Genomic DNA, 23,322 nt, shown 5'->3' on the forward strand with positions numbered 1-23,322 from the left:
GTGTGTGTAGTTGCTGTTTGAATTAAAAGGGGGAAAGATTCCCTGGCTGCGGAACTAGATCCCACATGCGCAGCGCGGCCAAAAGGTTAAAAAAAAAAGGTGTGTGTGTGAGGGGGAGATATATATGTATTTGCATGTGTATAAATACAGAAAGTATCTTGGACCTGTAACAAGAAAACTGCCTGGGTGGATGTGGTCTGGGAGGCTGGAGACAGGTGAAAGGTACTCTTCACTTTATATCCTATGTATCTTTTGAATTTGCAGCCATGTGAATGTCTTATCCCCAAAATAAATACAATTATTAGTATAAAAAAGATTTTGCTTTAGGGGAAGTCAAAGATAGTCTAATCTGAGGCAACAGGAATGGAGAAGAGTCAGATTTGTTCATTACAGAAATAAATGCTTGAAAACAATTTTAATAGAAAAATAAATGCTTGAAGTTATCAAGTTGAGAGCTGTTCATCGGACAAGCACTGTAGATACCCCGTATTAGAGGAACTGCAGCCTCGACTGCACCCGATTTTGCACTCTCAGAAAGAAGTCAGTCCTAAGCCACAGCGCAGCCTTAGCTGTCTTTAGGCCACTTAGGGCAAATGGGACGGGAGCCCCCCTTGCTCTAGATTTTAAATCTTAGCTAGCTTCTCCCAAGCTTTTCTTAAATGTTTTGTGTAACCACGGTAATTTAATAGATGAGATTATCTGGGAAGAGAAAGATTGGTTTACTCCACCCTTTCCTGTTTGTTTATACATCCTGAACTCCACACTATTCGGTGTATGGAGACCTGTGAGATTTACACAGCTTTAAATGCCTCAGGAAAGGGCGGAAGTTTGTTACATTCTTTCTCCAGCAGCATCCTACTTCCCAGGGAGGGAGTGGGGCAAGGCCTACGACCAAGGGGTGGGTCCAAGCCCGAGGATCACTTGAGTAGAGCGTCCCCATGCCAGGTTTTTCTACTGCTCTTCCCTTTCACTGTGTTTCCGTCTTGGGTCCATGACTTCACTAGTGGCTGGATCTGCTGGGGGCTGCCCTGAGGGGGAAGCCGGAGTCGTCCCCCGAGGCAAGGATTCCTTTGTCTTCCAGTCTCCGGCTCGACGGCGGGGCTGCAGGTCAATATTCTCACATCGGCCCGTCCCTGCCCGCCACAGGCCGGTAGTCTCGACAGAAAGCCAGGATTCCGCGCTCGGGAGCGACACTCAGGCCTGGGCACTCGCAGTGTCGAGGCTCGAGTAGAAGCCGCGTGGGAACCGGCGGGGCGCGACGACTATCACCGCGCAGGCGTCAGTTCCCTTCGGGACACTGCAATTCCCATAAGGCCGTGCAGCGGCGTCCCCTGCGCCGCTAAGGCCCGGGAGCTGCGCCCGCTGCGACAGGGCTCGGGACGCTCGCCGCACTGCATTATGGGATACATAGTCTACTAGAAAACGTCCTGGGGCACAAACTCCCAACCAAGCCCACGTGTTTACCTTGTACACGGGGGGGGACGTCAATGAAGAGTAGCTACCAGATTTCGTCATAAAACGGCGACCAGACAGGCGGCGCCATCTTCGAACTTGGACTTCCGGAAGGACTTTGGTGAGGGTGAGTGTACCACAGCGGGATGTGCGGGGCCCCACGATTACTACCCCCCCACCCCACTTCTTTTTCGGTAGCACTAAGATATTGGGAACCAACTCCGGCTCCGCTTTTCCGCCTCTGCACAGCATCGCGACCTCCAGCCCCTGAACTCCTCCGGAAACCGTCGTGGTCCCCACCTCCCTAACCTACGGTGGCAACCGTGCATCCCCCATCTCTGCTCTCCTCGGGTCTCGCCTTCTTTCCCCACGCGGTGTCTGTAACACCTCGTCCTGTGTCCCGGCCGCCGCGCTGCCTACATTGCAACCCTCGGACTCTGCGAACCTACCGTAGTTCTCAGCCTTACGAAACTCAGGGCTCGCTTCCCGAACAGGCTAGTGGTGAAAGCTACCCGACGCCCAGGACTGAGAAAGGGCAGGCGGTCACCTCTAGAGAGGTAGCGGGTCGGTCTTTTCATTCTGCTGTTTTCCAGCCTCTTCCTCGGTGAGGCTCTTCTAACCCTGGGGGTTGTGCCCCGCGCGCTGCAACCTCATTGGCGCAGCCAGGGGCCAGTTATGTTTCCCAATCTAGTCCTTTTATCCCGCAGCAACTTGGCTTTCTGTTGGGGAAGGCAGAGGTGGTGACTTCAGCTTCACCCGTGGTAACTCACTTTGTTAGAGGGGTGCAGGGTATGGCCAAGGCTTATAGTCCCAGGGGCATATTGTTACACAAATCTGTCATTCCTGTACCTTCGTCTCTTTTGGCCACCCCTTCTTATCAACTGTAGTATTGTTTTCTTAGTAATTTTCTTTAAATTGATTTAATTTTAAGATTTAAGTGCTTTAGTCTTGATCTAAACAATGTAGATGAAACCATGGGTTTCATGGATTAGTTATAGTTTTCTTTTTATATATACAAGTTAAAATAAAAACACAATTAGTCAAATAAAATGGTTCATTTTTGTATCTCAGAAATCATCTTGCATACCACCAGTTGTACCATAGGAACACTTTGGGAGACAATGTATTAGACCAAACAGTGTGTGTAAAGTAACTCCATACTTGAGGAGCAGTGTTATCTAATCATTTTCCACATCTGGGGAGATCAGGCTGGCAGCCTTGGAGCAGCATGGGAACCAGACAAGTTGGGGTGCCGATGCAAAATTTCATAAACTCTGGTACACATTTACTAAACATCCTTTACTTGTGTCCAGGATTTGCATTGTGTAGTCAAAAATAGAAATTAACCACCAATGCCATGCCTTCTATGAGAAGTGAATCCTTTTAGAGATTTTTGTACCTTGAGAAGGTTGTTCAATCAACAAAGGTTAATTATTGTGCTTACCACGTACCAGGTTCTAGATACAATAGTGAGTCAGATAGACAAGAGCCCTATCTCATGAAACTTTTAAGGAAGATAGATATGGAATAAGTAAATACCCGTATCTCTTATGATAAGAAAATTCCAGATGGGCTAAAGAGCTACATGTAAAATCCAAAACTAGAAAAATTATTAGAAGAAAATAAAAGAAGATATCTTATATTCTGATATTATATCAGTGGGGTAGGAAATGCCTTTTTAAGACACAAACAGGGGAATTCCCTGGTGGTCCAGTGGTTAGGACTCTGCACTTCCACGGCAGGGGGTACGGGTTCGATCCCTGGTCAGGGAACTAAGATCCCCGCATCATGCAACATGGCCAAAAAAAAAAGACACAAACAGAAGCCAGAAAAGAGAAGACTGAGAAATTTAACTCATAAAATTTAACTTCAGTTTAGCAAGAAACATAAGCAAAGTTTTTTTAAAAGGTAGATAAAGAGAGAAAATATTTGCAACATAAATAACTGCACAGATAAATAAGGAATGATCAATTTGTCCTGTAGAAATGTGGGCAAATTATGTGTATCGGCAATTCATAAAAGACAGATGTCCAACATATAAAAAGTTGCTAATCTCAATTATTACCAGGACAATGCAAATAAATACAGTAGGGAAGAATTCTTTCACTCATCAGACTGGCAAAAATCAAAGATTGACAAGGGGTGGTAAAATGGGTATACCCATTTTTACAGTTAGTAAGAGTATAAATTGCTTTTCATCTTGGTGACCTGTTTGGCAGTATCTATTAAATTTTGAAATGTGTATACCCTTTAACCCAGTACAGTAATTCCACTTCAGATGATTATTCTAGAAAAATAATTTCTCATTAATGAAGAGAACTATACTAGAATATTCACTGCAGTATTATTTGTAATAGTATTATAATCCAATTGTCCATTAAATGGGAAATACCCAAATAAACTATAATCCTATGGAACACCATATAGTAACTAAGAAGAATGAAAAAGATGTATGTGGAAAAATGATATGGAAAAATCTTTAAGACATGTAGAAATTCTCTTAACTGATTCCATTTAACTAGCTCCCTCTGTTAACTGACATTTTCCATTTCCTGCATAAAGCATACTTTACTGATGCCCATAGCACACCGAATTCTCGAAGCCTGTAGATTTTTTTCCTATAGGCCCGGTCACTCTAAGTAGTTGAACTGAATGCTTGCCAAGAGTCATTGTATTGGTTCGAACATTTTTAATATAAGTTGATTTGTCACTATGTTTATATAATTGTGACATATATTTAAATTTTAAGGAAATTTGAGTATGTAAGAGTTACTGTTTCTATTAAAAGTAAGTTGAAACATGGCAGATATACAGGTGTTTTATTGTTGTTCTTTATATTCTACACTTATTTATAAGTATTTTGTATCAACTAAAGATTTTATAAAAACAATTCTAAAAAAGAAAAGAAAGCAAACTAAACTGAATACTTTGGAGAGACAAAAGTGAGTTTGCAAACAAGCAAAAAAGCTACCAAACAGGTGTAAGACACCTGTAAAAGACAGGAAATTTTGTAAACATCTGGAAGGTTACTGGACTTGAATTACTTCTCAAGAAAAGAGAATGTTTCAAGAAACAAGTGGTAAGGAGCCTTGGTGCTGCTGAGAGGTCAAGTTAAATGAGACTGAGAAGAGTATTGGACTAATTGACACAACAGTTATGGATCACTTTAGCTTCAGTGATGAGTTGAGGGCAATCTCCTAGTTAGGATGCAGCAGGGTGATTAAAACATCAAGGGCAGACAGCTCTTAAAGTTTGACTGTGAGGGGCAGGAGGATATTAGTTGGAGAACTGGGTTTGAAGGATAGTTGTATTTGTGTTAAGATGAAAATTAAAAAATAGTTAAATGTTTATTTTTTAAATTTTATATTATTTATTTATTTTGGGGAGGCACATATTTTATTTATTTTGGCGGGAGTGGGGGGTGGCGTACCATACAGCATGCGGGTTCTTAGTTCCTCCACTAGGGATTGAACCCGTGTCCCCTGCGGTGGAAGCGCAGAGCCCTAACCACTGTACCACTAGGGAATTCCCGTTAAATTCTGTTTAGAAGGAGCCAATGGAAAGGAAAAGGATAAACATCTTCATTTTCTTTCGGTGGGGCAGGAGGGGGCATGGGGCTAGAACACAAGTGGAAAGTTTGGCTTTGGAAAGTGGATGAGGGGCTCAGAGGCAGGGAGTGTTAGGTTATCTGACAAGAAATTGAAGTATGGTTTTTGATTGTTTAAGAAATCTGAGGCTAAGTTATCTGCTGAGGACTAGGGTATCAGACGTTGGAGGAGAGAGGGTATGGGAGCTGATTAGAGAGAACGTGTGCTCAACTAGTGCTCAACTAGAACGCTAGTGCTCAACTAGCTTACATGCTCCCATGGAGAAGATGGGTGATTGGTTCATCCAGGCTTGAATTTTGCCGGGCCTGTGGAACAAAAAGACAAAAAGAAAGAAAGTTTGTAATATCAACAAGAGTCTGATTAAAATAAAGAAGTCTAAACTAGATGGTTTGTGGCTGACATAGGGAGAAATTGGAGAGATCAGTGGATTAATTAATGTGGTTAAAGAATAGATATAGTGATAGTAGTTGAGCAGTCTAGCTGTAACGATGGGAGGTTGTGATCAGATATTGGGTGTCTTAGTGATTTTAGAGGTTAAAAGGTTTTATATGCTGACAAGGTTCAGGTGTGACAGTGGAGTGACTAGCAGTGATTTAGCTGAACTTTACGAGCTTGGAAGGAACAAGGTTTTTACAAGATGGGGAGGACTATTGGTCAAGAATTGACACTGGAGAGGAATTGAGAAAATACTGATCCTACTTTCTACCCTGGGGTAAGTGGGATGTGAGAGAATGAGCACCCTCCATCTGAGAGCCTGGAAAGCTAGAAATTTCATTTCCTGGAATTTTTCCATCCAAGATTCTGAATATGATTTAGGCCTTGCCAATCAAATGTGCTCTTGAGGAACTCAAATTTGGACTTGAGTTTAGAGAGGAGGCAGGCCAGAAGGCATGCATTTTGCTGTTGCAGATAGTGGCAGTGATACGGCTCTGGATCTGGGAGCCAGAGAAGAGTCTTCCTCAGTTGGTCACTTTCTGATTATTGCAGAAGCAGCTTATTTATGGAGCCATCAGCTATGGCAGGGGCTTCTTGATTCAGCTGCTGGCTCCCCACCATGGCAGAGGAGAAGCCATGTGGTTCTTGAACCAGCAGCTGTAAACAACTTCTCAATTTGACAAGTACTTGTTCCTAAACGTTTTGTCCCCAACCCTTCCAGTGATCCTCTATGCAGGTGGTTTTCAAACTTGAGTATGCAGCAGAATCACCTGAAAGTCTTGCTGTAACATGAAGTGCTGGCCCCATCCCAGAGTTTCTGATTCAGTAGGTCTGGGGTAGGACTGGAAGTTTGCACTTAACTGACTTCCAAGTGATGTGCTAGTTTTGGGACCACCCTTTGAGAACCACTGATGTGAACCATTTAATACCCTGTAATAAATTCCTTTTATTTATCTTGTTTCTGTCACCTTTGTGTTGTTTTTTTTTTTTTCTTTTCTCTTTGTGTGTGTGTGTGCTTCCATTATTTTTAATGATCTTTTATTATGTGGTCTTTTAAAAAATTCCTTCCGTTTCTTAGCCCTATTGGGTATTTTGGAAGCAATATAGTATACTGTTTTTAGTTCTATTATACATCTAAATGGTATTAGTAGGGAGTTCCCTGGTGGCCTAGTTGTTAGGATTCCAGGTTTTCACTGCCGTGGCTAGGGTTCAATCCCTTGTCCAGGAACTGAGATCCCGTAAGCCACACGGTGCAACCTCCCCAAAAAAAATGGTATTAGTAAATCTATATTTTTCAATTTGTCAGCCTTAGAAGCAAAATTAAGAACAACTTCTTTTGCCCCAATCTACTACAATCAGAATATTGGTATTTTTACATTGTGGGACATTGAAATTTTTAATTTATAATCTGTTTTATACCTGTAGTTACCACAGTTAATGATGTGTCACTGGGTTAAATCCTTACTGCCAGCCTTTTAATAACACAACTTCTCCATTAGCAAGTTCTTTATATTGATTTATCTTTCATTGGCTAAATTAGGTCTTCAAGTGTATTTTTTTAGAAAATTGCATATTTAGAATGTCATCCCATTACCTTTACATGAATGACAGTTAAGTAAAGAATTCTCTTGATCCTTTTAATGTTTCTTTATCTTCTGGCATCAAATGTTTCTGAGAACTCTGAGGCTGACCTGATTTTTTTTTCTCTCTCTTTGTAGGAGAAATTTAGTATCTTCACTTGTATTTCTTGGTCTTAATGAGTATTTATTGATTTTTGTCTTCCTTTTGCACCATAAGCCCGCTTGATCTATAGACTGAGATCTTCCTTTATGTTAGGAAAGTACACATTTCTAGTTTTCATTTCAGGAAATTTTCTTTTATTAGGTCTTTGAACATGTTTTTTTTCTGTTCCCATTTTTCTTCTCTCTTCTTCAGGAACATCAATTATTCATATGTTGGCTTTCCACTTTCTCTTTTCATCCATATCATCTTCTCACTAATCACTTTTATCTCTTTACAACCTGTGTGGTTTTTTTCAAACATGTCTTTCATATCACTGATTGTCTTTTCAGTAGTATGTATAGTTTCAGCATTTTGCTTCTCTGGTTTTCATTTCTTTGATTTTATTCTTTTACTCAGTTTCTTTCCTTATAACTGCCAGCTCATTTTTTTTTTTGCCTTGCCATTGTTTTATTTCTTCTTTGGTCTCTTAAATCTTGGATTCCACAGTCTCTTTGGCTTTTTTGAAAGAATAGAAGCTTTTGTTGGAAAATTTCTTGTTTTCTGGAGACTTTCTTTGAAAGGGTACTTTTCACCTTTTTCATTTGTGTCCTTTATATTCTTTCCATAGTAACTATGCATAGGTCCCATTGGATCCTTTTTGCTTATTACTAATTTTGAATGGAGTAGTTCTCTCAGGGTTTGCTGTTTACCAGAGAACAATGTAGGTGGATTCTCATTGACCTCAATTTACCTTGATAGTGTTATACTATATCCCTAGCATATGATGTTATAATGTATCCTTAGCACCTGAGTTAAAGAGTTGGCTATTGTTATAGTTTATAATGATAGACTGTAGCTTCCTCAAGAGAGACAGTTGGAAACTTTAATTTGTATGATATTTCTTGTGGTATTTGTATTAGCACACTTTTCCACTGAGGCTGATGAGTTCTTTATCCTTAAGACATATATAGACCTATGGAGGGGTTCTTCCTGGGATCTGAGCTATTTCTTCCCTTTTGTTACAGACAAGTAGGTTATTCTGGCCAGAAACTGGGCCCTTGCAGAGTTCTGTGTTGCTCAGGTTTTTGGGTTGGTAGTCAGTGTTGTTTATCTCTGTCAGTTTACTTTGGTCCATGGTTGCACAGCTGGTTTCCTGGGTTTGAAGAAAATGAAGATTCATGACCATTTTTTAGTCTATTCTTCAGTGTGGAAATGGTCTCTTAATGTAGTAGGATGTTCCTTAATTGTCTCATAGGCTACCACCTCCCCCATCCAGCTGAAAGATTGCTAGCAGGACACTAGAGAATTACTTATTCTTAAATAAATCTGTACCTTGACTAATATTCACAAAGATGGATGTCAGATCTAGTCATCCTGTCCTCCTTCAATTTGATGTAAACTTTATAGTATCTGGCAGCTATTCGTTACAGTCTATTCTAGAAACTTGCGGCCCTTTCCTACATTCATAACAGGTGATTTTCTCTCTCTCTCTCTCTCTCTCTTTTTTTTTTTTTTTTGAGGGGAGGGGATGATTCATTTCATTGGGTTTCAGGGAGAGGAGTTAAATAATTGTTCACTCACTTTAAATCATCTAAATAAAGCACTTAGTACAATACTTGGCACATAGTAAGCATTTAATAAATGGTAGCTTTATTATTGCTTGTTTGTCTGTTGTCAGCTCCACTAACATGTGAGTTCCGTGAGGTCAGGGACCTTGTCTGTCTTGCTTATTGTCATGTTACCAGTTCCTAGAATGGTGCCTGACATATAGAATATGCTTAGTAATTATTGCTGAATGAATGAATGATCAGAGAGCTTGGGTTTCTGGTTGGTGGGGAAGGTGGGGGGAGGTTGGAGAAATGGTTGTGAGAAGAGAAAGACAGGAAAGTAGAAAAATCTGAGCCAGTGCAAATAGCTTTTACCTTCTACTCACTTGTATGTCTCTTATATGCAGGCGCAGCCATTTTAGGGGGTGCTGATGGATCCCTACGGGGTCGGCTGTGTTGCTCTGGAGGAGGCCGGCCCCGTGGGGAACATGACTGTGGTAGACTCTCCTGGACAAGAGGTGCTAAAACAGCTTGATGTCAAGGCCTCTTCAGAAACAACCAGTGTGGAGGCTTCCATAGAGACATCATTATCTACCCCTTTGCCTGGATTTGAGGATTCTCTTGATGAGAGGAGGCTCCCTCCAGAACAGGAAACCCTCTCCAGACTGGAACAGCAAGGTATGTCCCTTGACCTTTCAGCTTTTTATCTCCCCATGCTCAGCTTAAGATGAACGAGAGCAGGTTGAGCTCATAGGACCTTACAAACTTGGGTATGATGTAATCTGTTCCAAAGAGGCTTGAGCTCTGGTCCCATCTCACAGACCCATATTCTTCTCTACAGATCTTTCTTCAGAGATGTCAAAGGTCCCAAAGCCTAGGGCCTCAAAGCCTGGCCCGAAGAGAGGTGGTAGGACACGGAAAGGCCCCAAAAGGCCCCAGCAGCCTAATTCTCCATCAGCCCCTCGGGTTCCTGGTCTCTTAGATCAGTCCAACCCTCTGTCCACCCCCATGCCTAAGAAACGAGGTCGAAAGTCCAAGGCAGATCTGCTACTGCTGAAGTTGTCAAAAGGCCTAGATCAGCCAGAGTCTCCACATCCAAAGAGGCCCCCTGAGGACTTTGAGACCCCTCCTGGGGAACGACCCCGCCGAAGGGCTGCCCAAGTGTAAGGATTTCGGGGCACAGCTTGGTGGAGGGGGGCTGGGTGAAGGGATGAGGGTGGGGCAGATGCTGGAGAGATGAGTGGACTGTGATGAGGTGTCAGGTAAGCAGGGGTGGTGTCTGGGTTCTGGGGACTTGAGCAATCTTCTAACTCTTACCACAGCAATTTTATCTGTGGTTAAATTTGTCTATCTGGGAGGTTCCTTTCTGTACCTCATATCCTATCGCATTTTTCACAGTGTCCTCCAAGTCTTCATTGCAATTTTACTGCCCAATATGTGTCAGTATATATGTGCCCTTCCATTCTTTCCCTTTGCCCTCAATGATCTTTGACTGTGGTAGAGTGAAAAGTGCTTTGGACTTGGAGTCAGAAGAACTGGGTTCAGATTCCACATATGTGATCTGAATCATCTTGGCCAAGTCACTTAACTTTCCTGGATTTCTCTTTCTACATCTATCAAAGGGGAAGGGAAATTAATAGCCACTTCGCATGGTCACTGGGAGGATCTAGTGAGATAAGAATCAGCCAAGTGTCGGGCACAGTGGGCTCTCGGTTAAGTGTCTGTGAGTGTTGCTCTGACTCTGCCCTATCCTACAGGGCACTTCTGTATCTTCAGGAACTGGCTGAAGAGCTCTCAACAGCCCTGCCTGCTCCAGTATCCTGTCCTGAGAGCCCCAAGGTGAGCAGCCCCACCAAACCCAAGAAGAACCAGCAGCAGGCAGCCTGTCATTATGGAGAAGAAGAGGATGACACCGCACGGGACGAAGACTTCGTTCTCCAGGTTGAGGCTGAAGATGGAGAAGAAAGTGAGGCCCCAAGCGAGAGCTCGTCTGACCCCGAGCCTACAGTGCCCCGAAGCACCGCACGAGCATCCACTTCAGGGGTAACCTGAATAGACGGAGTGAATGGGGATAGCAGGATTATTAGGGGGTCAGCAGGACGCCTAGAAGGGAAGCTTTGGCCTAGTAACTAGGATGGCCAAAACAGGTAAAAGGAAAAAAGAGCAACTTCAAACACAGTTGAGATTGTAGGGGCTGCGGGTGTAACTAAACAAGATTATTCGTTCATATGTTGAGCATCTACTCTATGCTAGGAAACACAAGCATGAATAAGACAAGGTCTTGCTTTACAAAGCTCACAGTGTAATAAGTGCTGCATCAGGAGTGAACAATCTGCTTTAGGCGTATAGAGGAAGGATGATTAACTGCTTGGACTTCATGGAGAAATGATACTTGAGCTAGGTCTTGAAAGGAATAGAAGTTTGCCAGAGGGGATGGTTTTCCCAGAAATTGGTTGTGGCTGCAGCATAGGGCCTGGGGTAAAGTGGTGGGGAAGATTAAACTAGAGAAGATGAAAGGACTAAAACTGATAGGAGCCAACAAAGGGCGTGTGTGTGTGTGTGTGTGTGTGTGTGTGTGTGTGTGTGTGTTTAATTATGGTAAAGTAGATAAAACAAAATTTATCATTTTAAAATGTATAATTCATTGGCATTCAGTGCATTCACAATGTAGTGTAACCATCACCACTATCCATTTCCAAAACTTTTGTCATCCCAAACAGAAACTCTATACAACAGAGGTTTTTAGGTAGAAAAATAACATGATCAGTTAGGAAAATATATTAATTTGCAGTTGACAATAAAGACAGCTTCAGTTCTCTAGTGCTCCAGAGTTAGTGAGGGCCTAAATTAAGCAGTGAAGGAAGAGAAGACGGGGAGGCAGATAAAAGAGATATATAAGAGAATTAATAGCAGTTGGGAATTGAAGGAGTAAGAGTTTCCAGCTTTGATGGTGCTCTCATACACTGAACCTGGGCACACAGAAAGAGTGGGGGACTCAGGACGGGGGAAGGTGGGCAGGCGAGGTGATGAGTTTACTTTCTGACATGTCGAGTTGGAGGTGCTGGTAGATCAAGGGCCATCCTTCTGGAGATGTCTCTTTGCCAGTCAGATATATGGGACCAGTGCCTTACTTCTCCCAGATGCAACATTTAAGGGAGCACCAAAACCCCCAGTAATCAAGATAAATATCTCGATGCAACATTTTAAAAATCAAAATTAATGCAACAAATCTGTAGTGAAGAAAATATCAAAAATTTAAATAAAGATAGAAACCATATAATTGATTTTCCCTTTTGCCTCAGGCTCTAATACGGCTCAGCACCACGCTGAGTCTAGAATTTGTAGAAAAGTTGAGACTGAGTAACATTTACATTTACTAAGATGCAGCCTTGATAATCAGGCATTAAAATGGTGGTCAAAGCCATGAGACATAGGATGAAATTACCAGGAGTACGTGTATTGAGGGCTGAGGAGACAGAGGGCCTCTAGGAAATACTGTCACTGACCAAATGGATCAGAGGAGGGAAAGCCTGCGAAGGAGACGTGGGAGGAATAAGGAGAGACATGGGAGGAATAAGGAGAGACTACCCCATAGGGCAGGAGTTTCAAGAAGCAAAAGGAGTCCTCTGAATCAGGTGCCATGGAGACATGCCAAGGATGATGAACAGAAAACAGAGAGCAGGTTTTGCGGTTTTGATGGAGGAATAAGAGCAGAAGATGAAGAAGTCATTGTAATGGTTGAGATACAAATCTTTTAAGATGCTGATAGGTAAAAGGTTGGAGAGGAAGTAATGCCAAGAAAAGTAAAAGTTGGGAAAGCGGTCTCCTGGGGACTTTCTCCAGCTTATGAGATTCTCTCCCTTACACTCTCTTCAATTTGATCCTCAGAAGCAGAAGCCACACTGCCGGGGAGTGGCTCCCAATGGTTTACCAAATCACATCATGGCTCCTGTTTGGAAGTGCCTTCATCTCACCAAGGACCTGTGAGGCTTGGGGAACGGGGGCTGAGGATGAAAGGGTGGTGGAGGAGTGCAAAGGACTATCTAGCAGTGGGGCTATGGGAAGGGCGCAAGGCACTTGCAGCGTAGAACACTGTGAAGACATTCATAACTAAAAGGCACTGCTCCAAAGGCAAGAGCTCTTTTTTTTTAAATTTTTATTTTATTTTATTTTTTGGTTGCATTGGGTCTTCGTTGCTGTGCGGGCTTTCTCTAGTTGTGGCGAGCGGGGGCTACTCTTCGTTGCGGTGCGCAGGCTTCTCTTGCGGTGGCTCCTCTTGTTGTGGAGCACGGGCTCTAGGCACGTGGGCTTCAGTAGTTGGGGCATGCGGGCTCATTAGTTGGGGCTCGTGGGCTCTAGAGCGTAGGCTCAGTAGTTGTGGCACATGGGCTTTGTTGCTTTGCGGCATGTGAGATCTTCCCGGGCCAGGGATCGAACTCATGTCCCCTGCATTGGCAGGTGGATTCTTAACCACTGCGCCACGAAGGAAGTCCAAGGCGAGAGCCCTTGAGCTGTGCTGTCCAATATGGTAGCTACTAGCTGCATGAAGCCATTTAAATTTCATTTTCAATTAACTACATATAATTAAAAGTCCAGTTTCTCAGTTGCACTAGGCACATTTCAAGTGCCCAGTATCTACTTGCAGCTGGCGGCTAGCGTGTTACACAGCACAGATGATAGATCGCTCCCATCACTGGGAGCTGCTGTTGGGCAGTGCTGCTTCTGTTGGGCAGCGCTGCTCTAGAATTTCTCTCTTCCTTCATTCATGATGCTTCTGTTTCTCCAGCCGAGAACAGAAGCATTCATACTGGGAGTTTGCAGAATGGATTCCTTTAGCCTGGAAGTGGCAATTGTTACCTGAACTGTAAGTTGAAGAAACATCTTTGAAATCTAGGAGGGGGTGACACCACTGGAGACAGAAGGGTAACAGAGGACTCTAGATTTATATTGGGAATCCCAGGATGGATGAAACTCTTCCAAACTTAGGCTATTCCCTTTGCCCTCCCCCAGTGAGGCAGCTCACTACCTGCCCCAGGAGGAGAAGTCGCCACTGTTTTCTGTACAACGTGAAGGACTTCCTGAAGATGGCACACTCTACCGAATAAACAGGTGACGATTGCACCTCTTTTTCTGATTCTGGGAGACAGGAAAATGAAAAATGATTGTTGAAAGGGATGATAGGTTGGCCCTGTTCTTCCCTTAATGCTGGTCCAATAGGTCCCAAGGGTAGGAGTGCTGGCTAGATCTGGTCAGCCCCCTCGAATGTGCAGTGCTTATCGCTGCTGGCCAGACTGAGGGAGCCTAGGGAGGTTTAGGGTAAAACCAGTTTTCAAGGTCACATCTACTCCGATAGACCTAGACAAACTGGCCCTAGAGAGAACACTGTAGTAAACCGGAATGCACAACCTGTCATCTTTGAAGGAAAGCCTAGGACTAGACAGACTTTGGGAAGGAAAGGAGGAAGATACAGATGGTGGCCAGGACTGGTTTCACTTGTAGACTGTGACTGGTGTTCTGGTGCTTGCTTAAGTCAGTTCACAGGAGCTCCAGGTGGAGCTCCCATTCTGTTCGCATTACTTTTTTTTTTTTCTTTTTTAAGAGCAGTTTTAGGTTCACAGCAAAATTGAGAGGGTTTTTCCCATATACTCCCTGCCCCCCACATGCACAGCCTCCCCCATTATCAACATCCCTCACCAGAGTGGCACATTTGTTACAGTTGATGAACCTACACTGACACATCATAATAGCTCAAAGTCCATAGTTTACCTTTGGGTGCACTCTTAGTGTTGTACATTGTGTGGGCTTGGGCAAATGTATAATGACATGTATCCATCAATGTGGTATCATGCAGAGTATTTTCACTGCCCTGAAGATACTCAGTTCTGCCTATTCATCCTCCACCTCCCCCACATCTGGTTATCACTGATCATTTTACTATCTCCATAGTTTTACCTTTTCCAGAATATCTTACAGTTGGAATCATACAGTATATAGCCTTCTTTCACTTAGTAATGTGCATTTAAGGTTCCTCCATGTCTTTTCATGGCTTGATGGCTCATTTCTTTTTAGTGTGAAATAATATTCCATTGTCTGGGTGTATTACAGTTTATTTATCCATTCATCTACTGAAGTCCTTACTACCTTTTATTAACTCCTTTTTTCATCCCATCTTTGACTTTTCTCTAGATTTAGCTCTATCACAGCACACCCAGAGCGCTGGGATGTGTCTTTCTTTACGGGGGGACCGCTGTGGGCTCTGGACTGGTGCCCAGTGCCAGAGGGGGCAGCAGCCTCGCAGTATGTGGCTCTTTTCTCCAGTCCTGACATGAATGAGACACACCCACTGAGCCAGCTTTATTCGGGCCCTGGGCTGCTCCAGCTCTGGGACCTTGGGACCTTGCAGCAAGAAAGCTGGTGAGGTGGGGCTGGGACACTGCCATTGGAGGGTGGTTGAGGAGGAGAGAAGGATGGGGCTGGGCAGGGGAAGGGGGCAAGGCTCGGATTGGGTTGAGACAAGGGGAGCGCAGGCTCTGGCAGCTCCAGGCCCCTCCTTCCCACCCATTCTCCCCACATGCTTTCTCTCCTCAGTCCTGGCAACAGAGCCCACTTTGTCTATGGGATTGCTTGTGACCACGGCTGCATCTGGGACCTCAAGTTCTGCCCCAGTGGAGCGTGGGAACTTCCAGGCACCCCTCGGAAGGTACCTCCCAGTTGATTGTGGGATGGCCCTAGGACTCAGAGCCAGGACCAAGGGGCTGGCTCTGGGAGGGAGGGAGGTTAGAGAGTGGTGGGTGGAGTTTTTCCAGCAACTCCATATCATATTTTCAGGGACCAGAACCTGAAAAGTTTTCTGAGAGGTGCCTGAAGGCAGCAAGCCTCAGTGCAGATCTGGTCTCACCCTCTAGGCTCCTCTCTTGCCCCGGTTGGGTCTCCTGGCTCTTGCCTGCTCAGATGGGAAGGTGCTGCTGTTCAGTCTGCCCCATCCCGAGGCCCTGCTGGCTCAGCAGCCCCTAGGTGAGTAGCACAGCAAGGAGAATGGGGCTGCTGGATTTGTGGCCACAGCTTAGCAGGGCCTGTCTGTCTCCCCTGAAACTCCTCCAGGCCCAGTCTCTCCAGTACAAAGCCTTACCGAGTCACTCCTCCCATTCTGACTTCACACGTGTTGTTCTTGACCTCTCTCTTTGGCAGCCTGCACGCAGTCCTCTCTTTTGCAGTCTTGTAACTGCCCTCTTTCAGCACATTACCTTTTATCTCCCCGCCTTCCTTGCTCTCCTGTGCTCTCAGGTCTTCCCCCTCTTGCTACCACAGTTAATTGGCTGTGTAAAGAGCTGCTGAAGGCTGAGGATTGCGCCTGGGGCTTGTCTCCCCCGCCATATTCCTCTTCCTCCCCAGATCCTGTCCTCCACCTCTCCTGCCCTCACCACCACACATACACGTAAACACACTCTCTTTGTTGTGAAGAGAGAGAGAGAATATAGAGTTCTCCCTCTATATTCACCTTTGTGAAGGTGAACACAAAGAGGAAGGGGCAGGAAATGCAGCTCCTATTTGGTTGAATTTATTTGTTTTTCAACAGCACTGAGTAATTAAAGAAGAGGGCACCTAGGTTTGAACCCTGAGAAATCCCGTGTTCGGTGGTCTGGTGTTAGGAGTTGGCTGAGGAGGGAGTGGGAGGTGAGGAAGTGAAGACAGAAATGTATAGACAATTCTTTCAGAAGTTTGGCTGTGAAGGGGATCATATAAATGAGGGCGGTGGCTGGAGGTGAAAAAGGGGTAAAGGTGTACTTCCCTGGTAGTCCAGTGGTTAAGACTCCGTGCTTCCAGTGCAGGGGTGTGGGTTCAATCCCTGGTCAGGGAACTGAGATCCCACGTGCTGCGTGGCGCGGCCAAAAAAAAAAAAAAAAGAAGAATGGGTAAAGGAGGGTTTGGGTTTGTTCATTTGATTTAGGTAGAAGACAAGAGTGCCTGTTTACATGTGAGTATGAGAGTGACCCAATAGGGAGAGAGAAAGTGGACAGGGCAGGAGAAGGGGAGGGTAACCAAATGAGCCACGCTCTGGAAAAGGAGGGGATGAGAAGAGAGCCGAGTGGAGGGGTTAGCCATTCTGATAGGAGGAAGGGCACTATCATATAGAACAGGAGGAAAGGAGAATCTGGGGGCAGGTTCATACATTTGATGGTAGAGAGAGAAGAGTGTGAGGGAAGGGCATGGCTGAAAGGGCTAGGGGTGCTGGCCTAAGAGCAAGGCCTAATTAGGACCTCAGTCCTCTGGATGCAGAGTGTCAGTTACTGCTCTTCTTCCCTCACAGATGCAGTGAAGCCTGCCATCTATAAGGTGAGTGAGGAACCTGCTACCTTAGCCAAGGCTCCATCTTCTTGAGCCTCCCTTACTGACTCCACAGCGAGTCTCCTTCCACCTGAAAAATCTCCCACCTCCTGCTGGATTAAACAAGGATTGGAGCCTTTGTTCCAAACAGTAGTTATCCCTAACCCTAGCCTTGTCTCTCCTGTCCCTGCAGGTCCAATGTGTGGCAACCCTTCAGGTGGGGTCTATGCAAGCATCAGACCCCTCTGAGTGTGGTCAGTGCCTTAGCCTGGCTTGGATACCCACCCGGCCCCACCACCACCTGGCTGCTGGATATTATAATGGTGAAAAGCAAAGCAGAGCATAAGGAGCTACCGCTCTTGAAACTTTTATATATGCTTGTTTTTCTGTTGTGGTTTCCTTTTTGATTCAGTGTTCGCCATTATATACTTGTAACTCTTCATGAAGTGTAAAAATACACAAAGAAGAGAAAAAAAGTCACTAGAATTTTTCTACTCAGAAAGAAATAATTGAGTAGATAAACATCATTTCATGCTGCTCTCTATGCATGTATAAAGATAAAAAGATTAGATGGAGAGATAAAGAATTCTGTAAAAATGGGATCATACTCTAGATACTATTTTAAATTAAAAGGTATTAAGTTTAATTATACTTTAACTTTATGGAAGGAAAAGGCAAGTGAAACTGAAAAATTAGCTAAGGTCCCAATAAATGTTCTTTCACCACAGAGAGATTAGTTCCATAAAGATACTTTTAAGATTAAAAAGGAAAAAGGTAAAAAATTATAAATAACATTAAGTAATTGGCGTTATTAGGTTGTTATTGTTTTTAAATGACAGTTTCACTTTTAGACACACCAGCAGACTTTCTGCTAGGGTGATAAGGGAATTAGCACTCGTACACTGCTTCCTGTCATCCTCCTCACAATCTCCTAATTGTGTTTCTTTTGGTGGTCTTGTTCTTACACTGTCAAGGTATGTGATACTCAGTGCTGTTTTGCTATCTTAATTCCCAGAGTTACTTAATCTTAACTCTGTATTGAAAACGATTGCCTGTCTCCACCAGTCCTTTCATCTCGGTCTCCCCCTCCATTGCTGAATTACTTATATTGCTTAGCTGTAATTCACTGTCAAGTTTTTTCAAAAAGGCTCATAGATGCTACATTTCCTGAGTTTATGTATAAAAGGGGTTTTAGCTTCACATGCTTCCCCCAACTTTTTTTTTTAATTAATTAATTTATTTATTTATTGGCTGCGTTGGCTCTTCGTTGCTGTGCGCGGGCTTTCTCTAGTTGCGGCGAGCAGGGGCTACTCTGTTGCGGTGCGCGGGCTTCTCATTGTGGTGGCTTCTCTTATTGTGGAGCACGGGCTCTAGGCATGTGGGCTCAGTAGTTGTGGCTCACGGGCTCTAGAGCACAGGCTCAGTAGTTGTGGCGCATGGGCTTCATTGCTCCGCGGCATGTGGGATCTTCCCAGACCAGGGCTCGAACCCGTGTCCCCTGCGTTGGCAGGCAGATTCTTAACCACTGTGCCACCAGGGAAGTCCCGGTTCCCCCCACTTTTGTTTATTAAATTCTTATTGTTCTTTAGTTTGTCTTTCACTTTTATCAAAGTTATACTTTTGATTACTTCGTCCTCTGCCAGCCTGGTCAGGGGTCAGCTTGTTTTGGATCAGCTGAGTTAGTTTCTATTTGTCCATTTGTTTTCTATTCCTCTACATTTTGTTGCTTTTGGCTCCTTGCCTGTTCTCTTTGCCTTAGAGCAGAGTTGGCAAACATTTCTCTTAAGGTTCAGATAGTGAGTATTTTATGCCTTGTGGGTTGTTTGGCCATTGTTGGAACTATTCAGCTCTGCCATTATAAAGTGAAAGCAGCCACAGACCTTAGGTAAGCAAATGGGTGTGGTTGTGTTCCAGTCAAACTTATTTACCGAAATAGGCAGCAAGCTGTATTTGGCCCATGGGCTGTAGTTTGCCAACCCTTGTCCTGGAAGGTTTATGCTTTTTTAAAAATCCCTTTATTTTTATTTAGTAGGGAGTAGAGGACACTGGGTTCATTCAACCTATCTTTCAACTGCAGATCTCAGACTAAGCTATTACTTTTATGTTGATGAGAATTGGAACTAAAAATATCAGGTTGAGTCTTTAAACCGTGGAGGGAATGTTGACTAGCTAATCATGATCTCTATAGCCTTTCATAATGCATCAAGTCTGAGAGTAGACGACATAGACCCTAGGAGCCAGAGAAAGGAATTAGAACAAGAAGGGAGAACCTGGCTCTAATACCTACGCATTCTGTCCCTACCTCAGGCATGGTGGTTTTCTGGAACCTTCCCACGAACTCGCCTCTGCAGCGGATACGGCTCTCTGATGGCTCCTTGAAGCTCTACCCCTTCCAGTGTTTCCTAGCCCATGACCAGGCTGTGCGTACCCTTCAATGGTGCAAAGCTAACAGGTATAGAATAGGAGAGTTGTGGAGGTGGGAGGTGAAGACTGGGACAGGCTGACTCTTCCAGGCTTGTTCAGATTTGATCCTCTCTCTCTTCTCCCATCTTTCCACAGTCATTTCCTAGTCTCTGCAGGGAGTGACCGGAAAATCAAATTCTGGGACCTTCGACGACCTTATGAACCAATAAACTCTATCAAGCGCTTCTTGAGTACAGAGCTGGCCTGGCTGCTCCCTTACAATGGTGTCACTGTGGCCCAGGACAACTGCTATGCCTCGTACGGCAGGATGGAGAGAGGAGGAGCTCTGGGGACAGGCCCTAAGGGTTGGGGTGCACTGTGCCAGATGGTTGTGAGGAGAGGAGGGTTGAGGGTTGTTTCACTGAGAGAGTTTGAATTGTGGGGGAAGAAATGAATCTAACCTTAGAAAAAAGAAGGTTTTCTGTTCTCTTTCTCTTACAGTTATGGACTCTGTGGAATTCATTATATTGATGCTGGTTACCTTGGTTTCAAGGCCTACTTCACTGCTCCTCGAAAAGGCACTGTCTGGGTGAGCCCCTCTCTTCCAAACCTTCATTACACAGGAAAACGGTCCCTTTACTCACCTAGTGGTGGTCAGAAAGAGGCAGTAGTGGGTTTTTTGGTTGGTTGGTTTGTTTTGTTTTAATATTTTTTAATTTGTTTTATTCTTTTTGGCTGCGTAGGGTCTTAGTTGCGACACGCAGGATCTTCACTGAGGCACGCGGGATCTTTTTCGTTGCGACGCGTGGGCTTCTCTCTAGTTGTGGCGTGCGGGTTTTCTCTTCTCTAGTTGTGGTGCGCAGGCTCCAGGGCACATGAGCTCTAGTTGAGGCGCGTGAGCTCAGTAGTTGTGGCGCATGTTGGCTTAGTTGCCCCGCGCCATGTGGGATCTTAGTTCCCTGACCAGAGATCGAACCTGCGTCCCCTGCATTGGAAGGCGGATTCTTTACCACTGGACCACTGGGGAAGTCCCAGAGGCAGTAGTTTTGGATAAAAGGAGAAGATAGGTGTGTGGTAATTGTATCTTCAGGGATATGGGTTATGATAAACTCATATTTGTTTGTGCGAATATGTCTCTCCCCCCTCAGACTGTGAAGTTGTTACCAGTTCACAGAACTGAATAAATATGAGTGAATGAATGAATGAATGAAAAATATCTCTCTCTTCCTATTAGAGTCTTTCAGGATCCGACTGGCTCGGGACAATAGCTGCAGGAGATATATCTGGGGAGCTCATTGCAGCTATATTGCCTGATATGGCACTGAACCCAATAAATGTCAAACGACCTGTAGATCGAAGATTCGTACGTATATGAATATTTAATAGCAGCACTATCTGTTGGGTCCTAATCCACATGACCTCTCAAATTAGTGCTACCAATTAGCAGCAGAGTACAAATTAGTACTAGGTCTCCCAGCCCTGATATTCTCCCTGGAAGTCTTAGAATAGAGGTATACATAATCTCCCCTACCCTCGTGCATCTGAACATATGTTTAAACATACTACTTACAGTCTTTCCTGCTCCAAACCAATTTTCTCTTTTACTTTTATTCAGTCTTCAGTATTATAGAACCTAATCTAACATTCTTCTTTCTAGCCTATATATAAAGCAGATCTGATGCCATATCAGGACAGTCCTGAAGGTCAGGACCACTCTTCTGCTTCATCTGGGGCCCCCAACCCTCCCAAGGCTCGAACTTACGCTGAAACCGTCAACCATCACTACTTGCTCTTTCAAGACACAGATTTGGTAAACTGAGGCCAGGAGAATGGGTGTGGCATTAGAAAAAGTAAAAAACTTGAGTCCTTGTATAGTAGGGAGTCCTAAGGAGTTCCAGCAGAAAGATGCAAAACTAAGAAGCTGCTCTCTTTCTCTCTCCTATTACACCCTCCTCCCCAGAGTTCATTCCACGGTCTGCCCCACAGAGAACCAATGCTGCGCATGCAGGAGGGAGAGGGGCAAACACGGCTCTGCCTGGACCGGCTGCAGCTGGAAGCTATTCATAAGGTAGGAACCTTATCTCTCATCTTCGCCATCCTTCATCTCATTTCCTCCCAACTCTGGGCCTGTGAGCAATGAAATGGGAGATGAAAAGGTAATGGAGACGGTTAAGGCGGGGGAAACAGCTCCGGCACTCTCATCCTCCAGAGCATGATAGACATACCTCATTCATCGTCTTCTCATTCCTACCTCTCACCCCATCGTGGTCCTCCTATCCTTTCAGATTTGTGGTTTTTTTTTTTTTTTTGCTCTTAGAGCTAAGACTCACCCTAAAGCAACAACTGTGAGCATCTCTTTTGTTTTCTATTCTCTTCACAGGTACGATTCAGCCCAAACCTGGACTCCTATGGATGGCTGGTCTCTGGGGGGCAGTCAGGGCTAGTTCGGATCCATTTTGTCCGTGCGCTCACCTGTCCACTGGGCCACCGTATGCAGCTTGAAAGCCGAGCCCACTTCAATGCTATGTTCCAGCCGGCCTCCCCCACTAAAGGGCCTGGCTTCCCTCCAACCAGCCATCGCCTTCTGCCTGGCCCCTAGTCGTGGTCCCCACAGAACACTCAGGATGAAGTCTGCCGAGAACAACTGGCCCCATGCACACAGCCATAGGAACTGGGGCTTTCCTGGACAGTGATGCTGCCAGGCCTGGACCTTTAGACCTGCCTCCCCAGGACTCCTTAGATCCCTCTTTCCACAGACTTCTTCTGTCATCACGGCCCCCCGCGGGCAAGGGGGTTCTCCCTCCACAAACTCTCAAGTCTCCTCAGCATAAAACTATGACTCACGAGAAACACTCAGGCCTGACCTAGGCTTGGGAGTCAAACTGCTCATATTGAGCATATTGTGAAGTGGGTAAAACTAAGTAAAGGTACTGGGTGTTTTTGAGACCACATGTGAGTGGGTGTTTGGAGAACTGGAAAGGGTATCTGCATGAAGGCTCCTGTCTGACTATATTCCAGGATCCAATATTACTGCCTTCCTAACTTCCTCTTTAGAGTACCCAACACACAGGCCCACAAGGGGGTGATGGTAATTCATTGCACTGAAGCTGCTTATAGTACTTACTTAACTGAGGAACACACCACAGACACCCTGCCAACAGAACAGTGGCTCAGATCTTACTTGCTCCTGCTTATGAATATTCCCAATCACTGGTCATCTGACCCTTCTTGAGCACTCCTAGACAGTCATTTTTAAAAAATCTTCCTTTATATCAAGTCACACAGTATACCTCTATAAATTTTACCATGGGTGTTAGGAAATCTAGTCACTCTTCCCTATGATTGCCCTTCTAAGTATTTAAAAATAGCTATCATGTGTTTCCCAAGTCTTTTCTTCTCTAGATTAAATATCTTAAGTTACTTTAACCATTCTTTTACACGTCATGATTTTTGATCCTTCATTATACTGTCACATTGTTGACTTATTAAACATATTTAGCTACACTATGTCAACTATAGGAGGTATTTCAAACCCAAGCACAGTAGTGTATTATAGCTCATTTTGTTAGAATCCTCTTGTGGGATGTTGCAGACTCACGGTGACTGCAATATTGCCTCTTAAGCAAGGATAGACCCCACAAGGAGAAATAAGCAGACCATAGTCTTGGAATGTAGAAGAGTACAACCTGAGGTTTGGGGCAGGGAGTAGTCAGATGACTTCAGGAAATAGAGAAAAACACATAGCCAGCTCCTATTTAAGGGAGTGGAGATTAGTTCAGTGCCTACCTGGAACAGAACACTTTGACACTGTAGACTGATTGGCCAAATAT

At 44.5% G+C, this 23,322-nt stretch overlaps 1 protein-coding gene across 3 annotated transcripts; it reads left to right on the forward strand.

Moving 5' to 3' along the window:
* The first annotated feature begins 1,336 nt into the window (after positions 1 to 1,336).
* On the forward strand, positions 1,337 to 22,441 carry GTF3C2 (general transcription factor IIIC subunit 2). 3 transcript variants are annotated; one of them, XM_067703413.1, is made up of 20 exons: positions 1,337 to 1,579; positions 9,172 to 9,442; positions 9,606 to 9,927; positions 10,522 to 10,807; positions 12,653 to 12,747; positions 13,551 to 13,628; positions 13,775 to 13,873; positions 14,951 to 15,178; positions 15,353 to 15,464; positions 15,670 to 15,778; positions 16,713 to 16,739; positions 17,073 to 17,098; positions 17,283 to 17,412; positions 19,397 to 19,541; positions 19,649 to 19,810; positions 19,994 to 20,081; positions 20,727 to 20,855; positions 21,150 to 21,302; positions 21,453 to 21,560; positions 21,873 to 22,441. In XM_067703413.1, the coding sequence occupies exons 2-20, from the start codon at positions 9,196 to 9,198 to the stop codon at positions 22,089 to 22,091; spliced, it is 2,763 nt and encodes a 920-aa protein (XP_067559514.1). In that variant the 5' UTR covers positions 1,337 to 1,579; positions 9,172 to 9,195; the 3' UTR covers positions 22,092 to 22,441. The 3 variants fall into 3 exon arrangements, with proteins under 3 accessions (XP_067559514.1, XP_067559516.1, XP_067559515.1); XM_067703414.1 differs by lacking the exon at positions 16,713 to 16,739 and having other exon boundaries at positions 1,338 to 1,579; XM_067703415.1 differs by lacking the exons at positions 16,713 to 16,739; positions 17,073 to 17,098; positions 17,283 to 17,412.
* The last annotated feature ends 881 nt before the right edge of the window (positions 22,442 to 23,322 follow it).

Source organism: Pseudorca crassidens, chromosome 14 (genome assembly GCF_039906515.1).
Source record: "Pseudorca crassidens isolate mPseCra1 chromosome 14, mPseCra1.hap1, whole genome shotgun sequence".
Lineage (NCBI taxonomy): Eukaryota > Metazoa > Chordata > Mammalia > Artiodactyla > Delphinidae > Pseudorca > Pseudorca crassidens.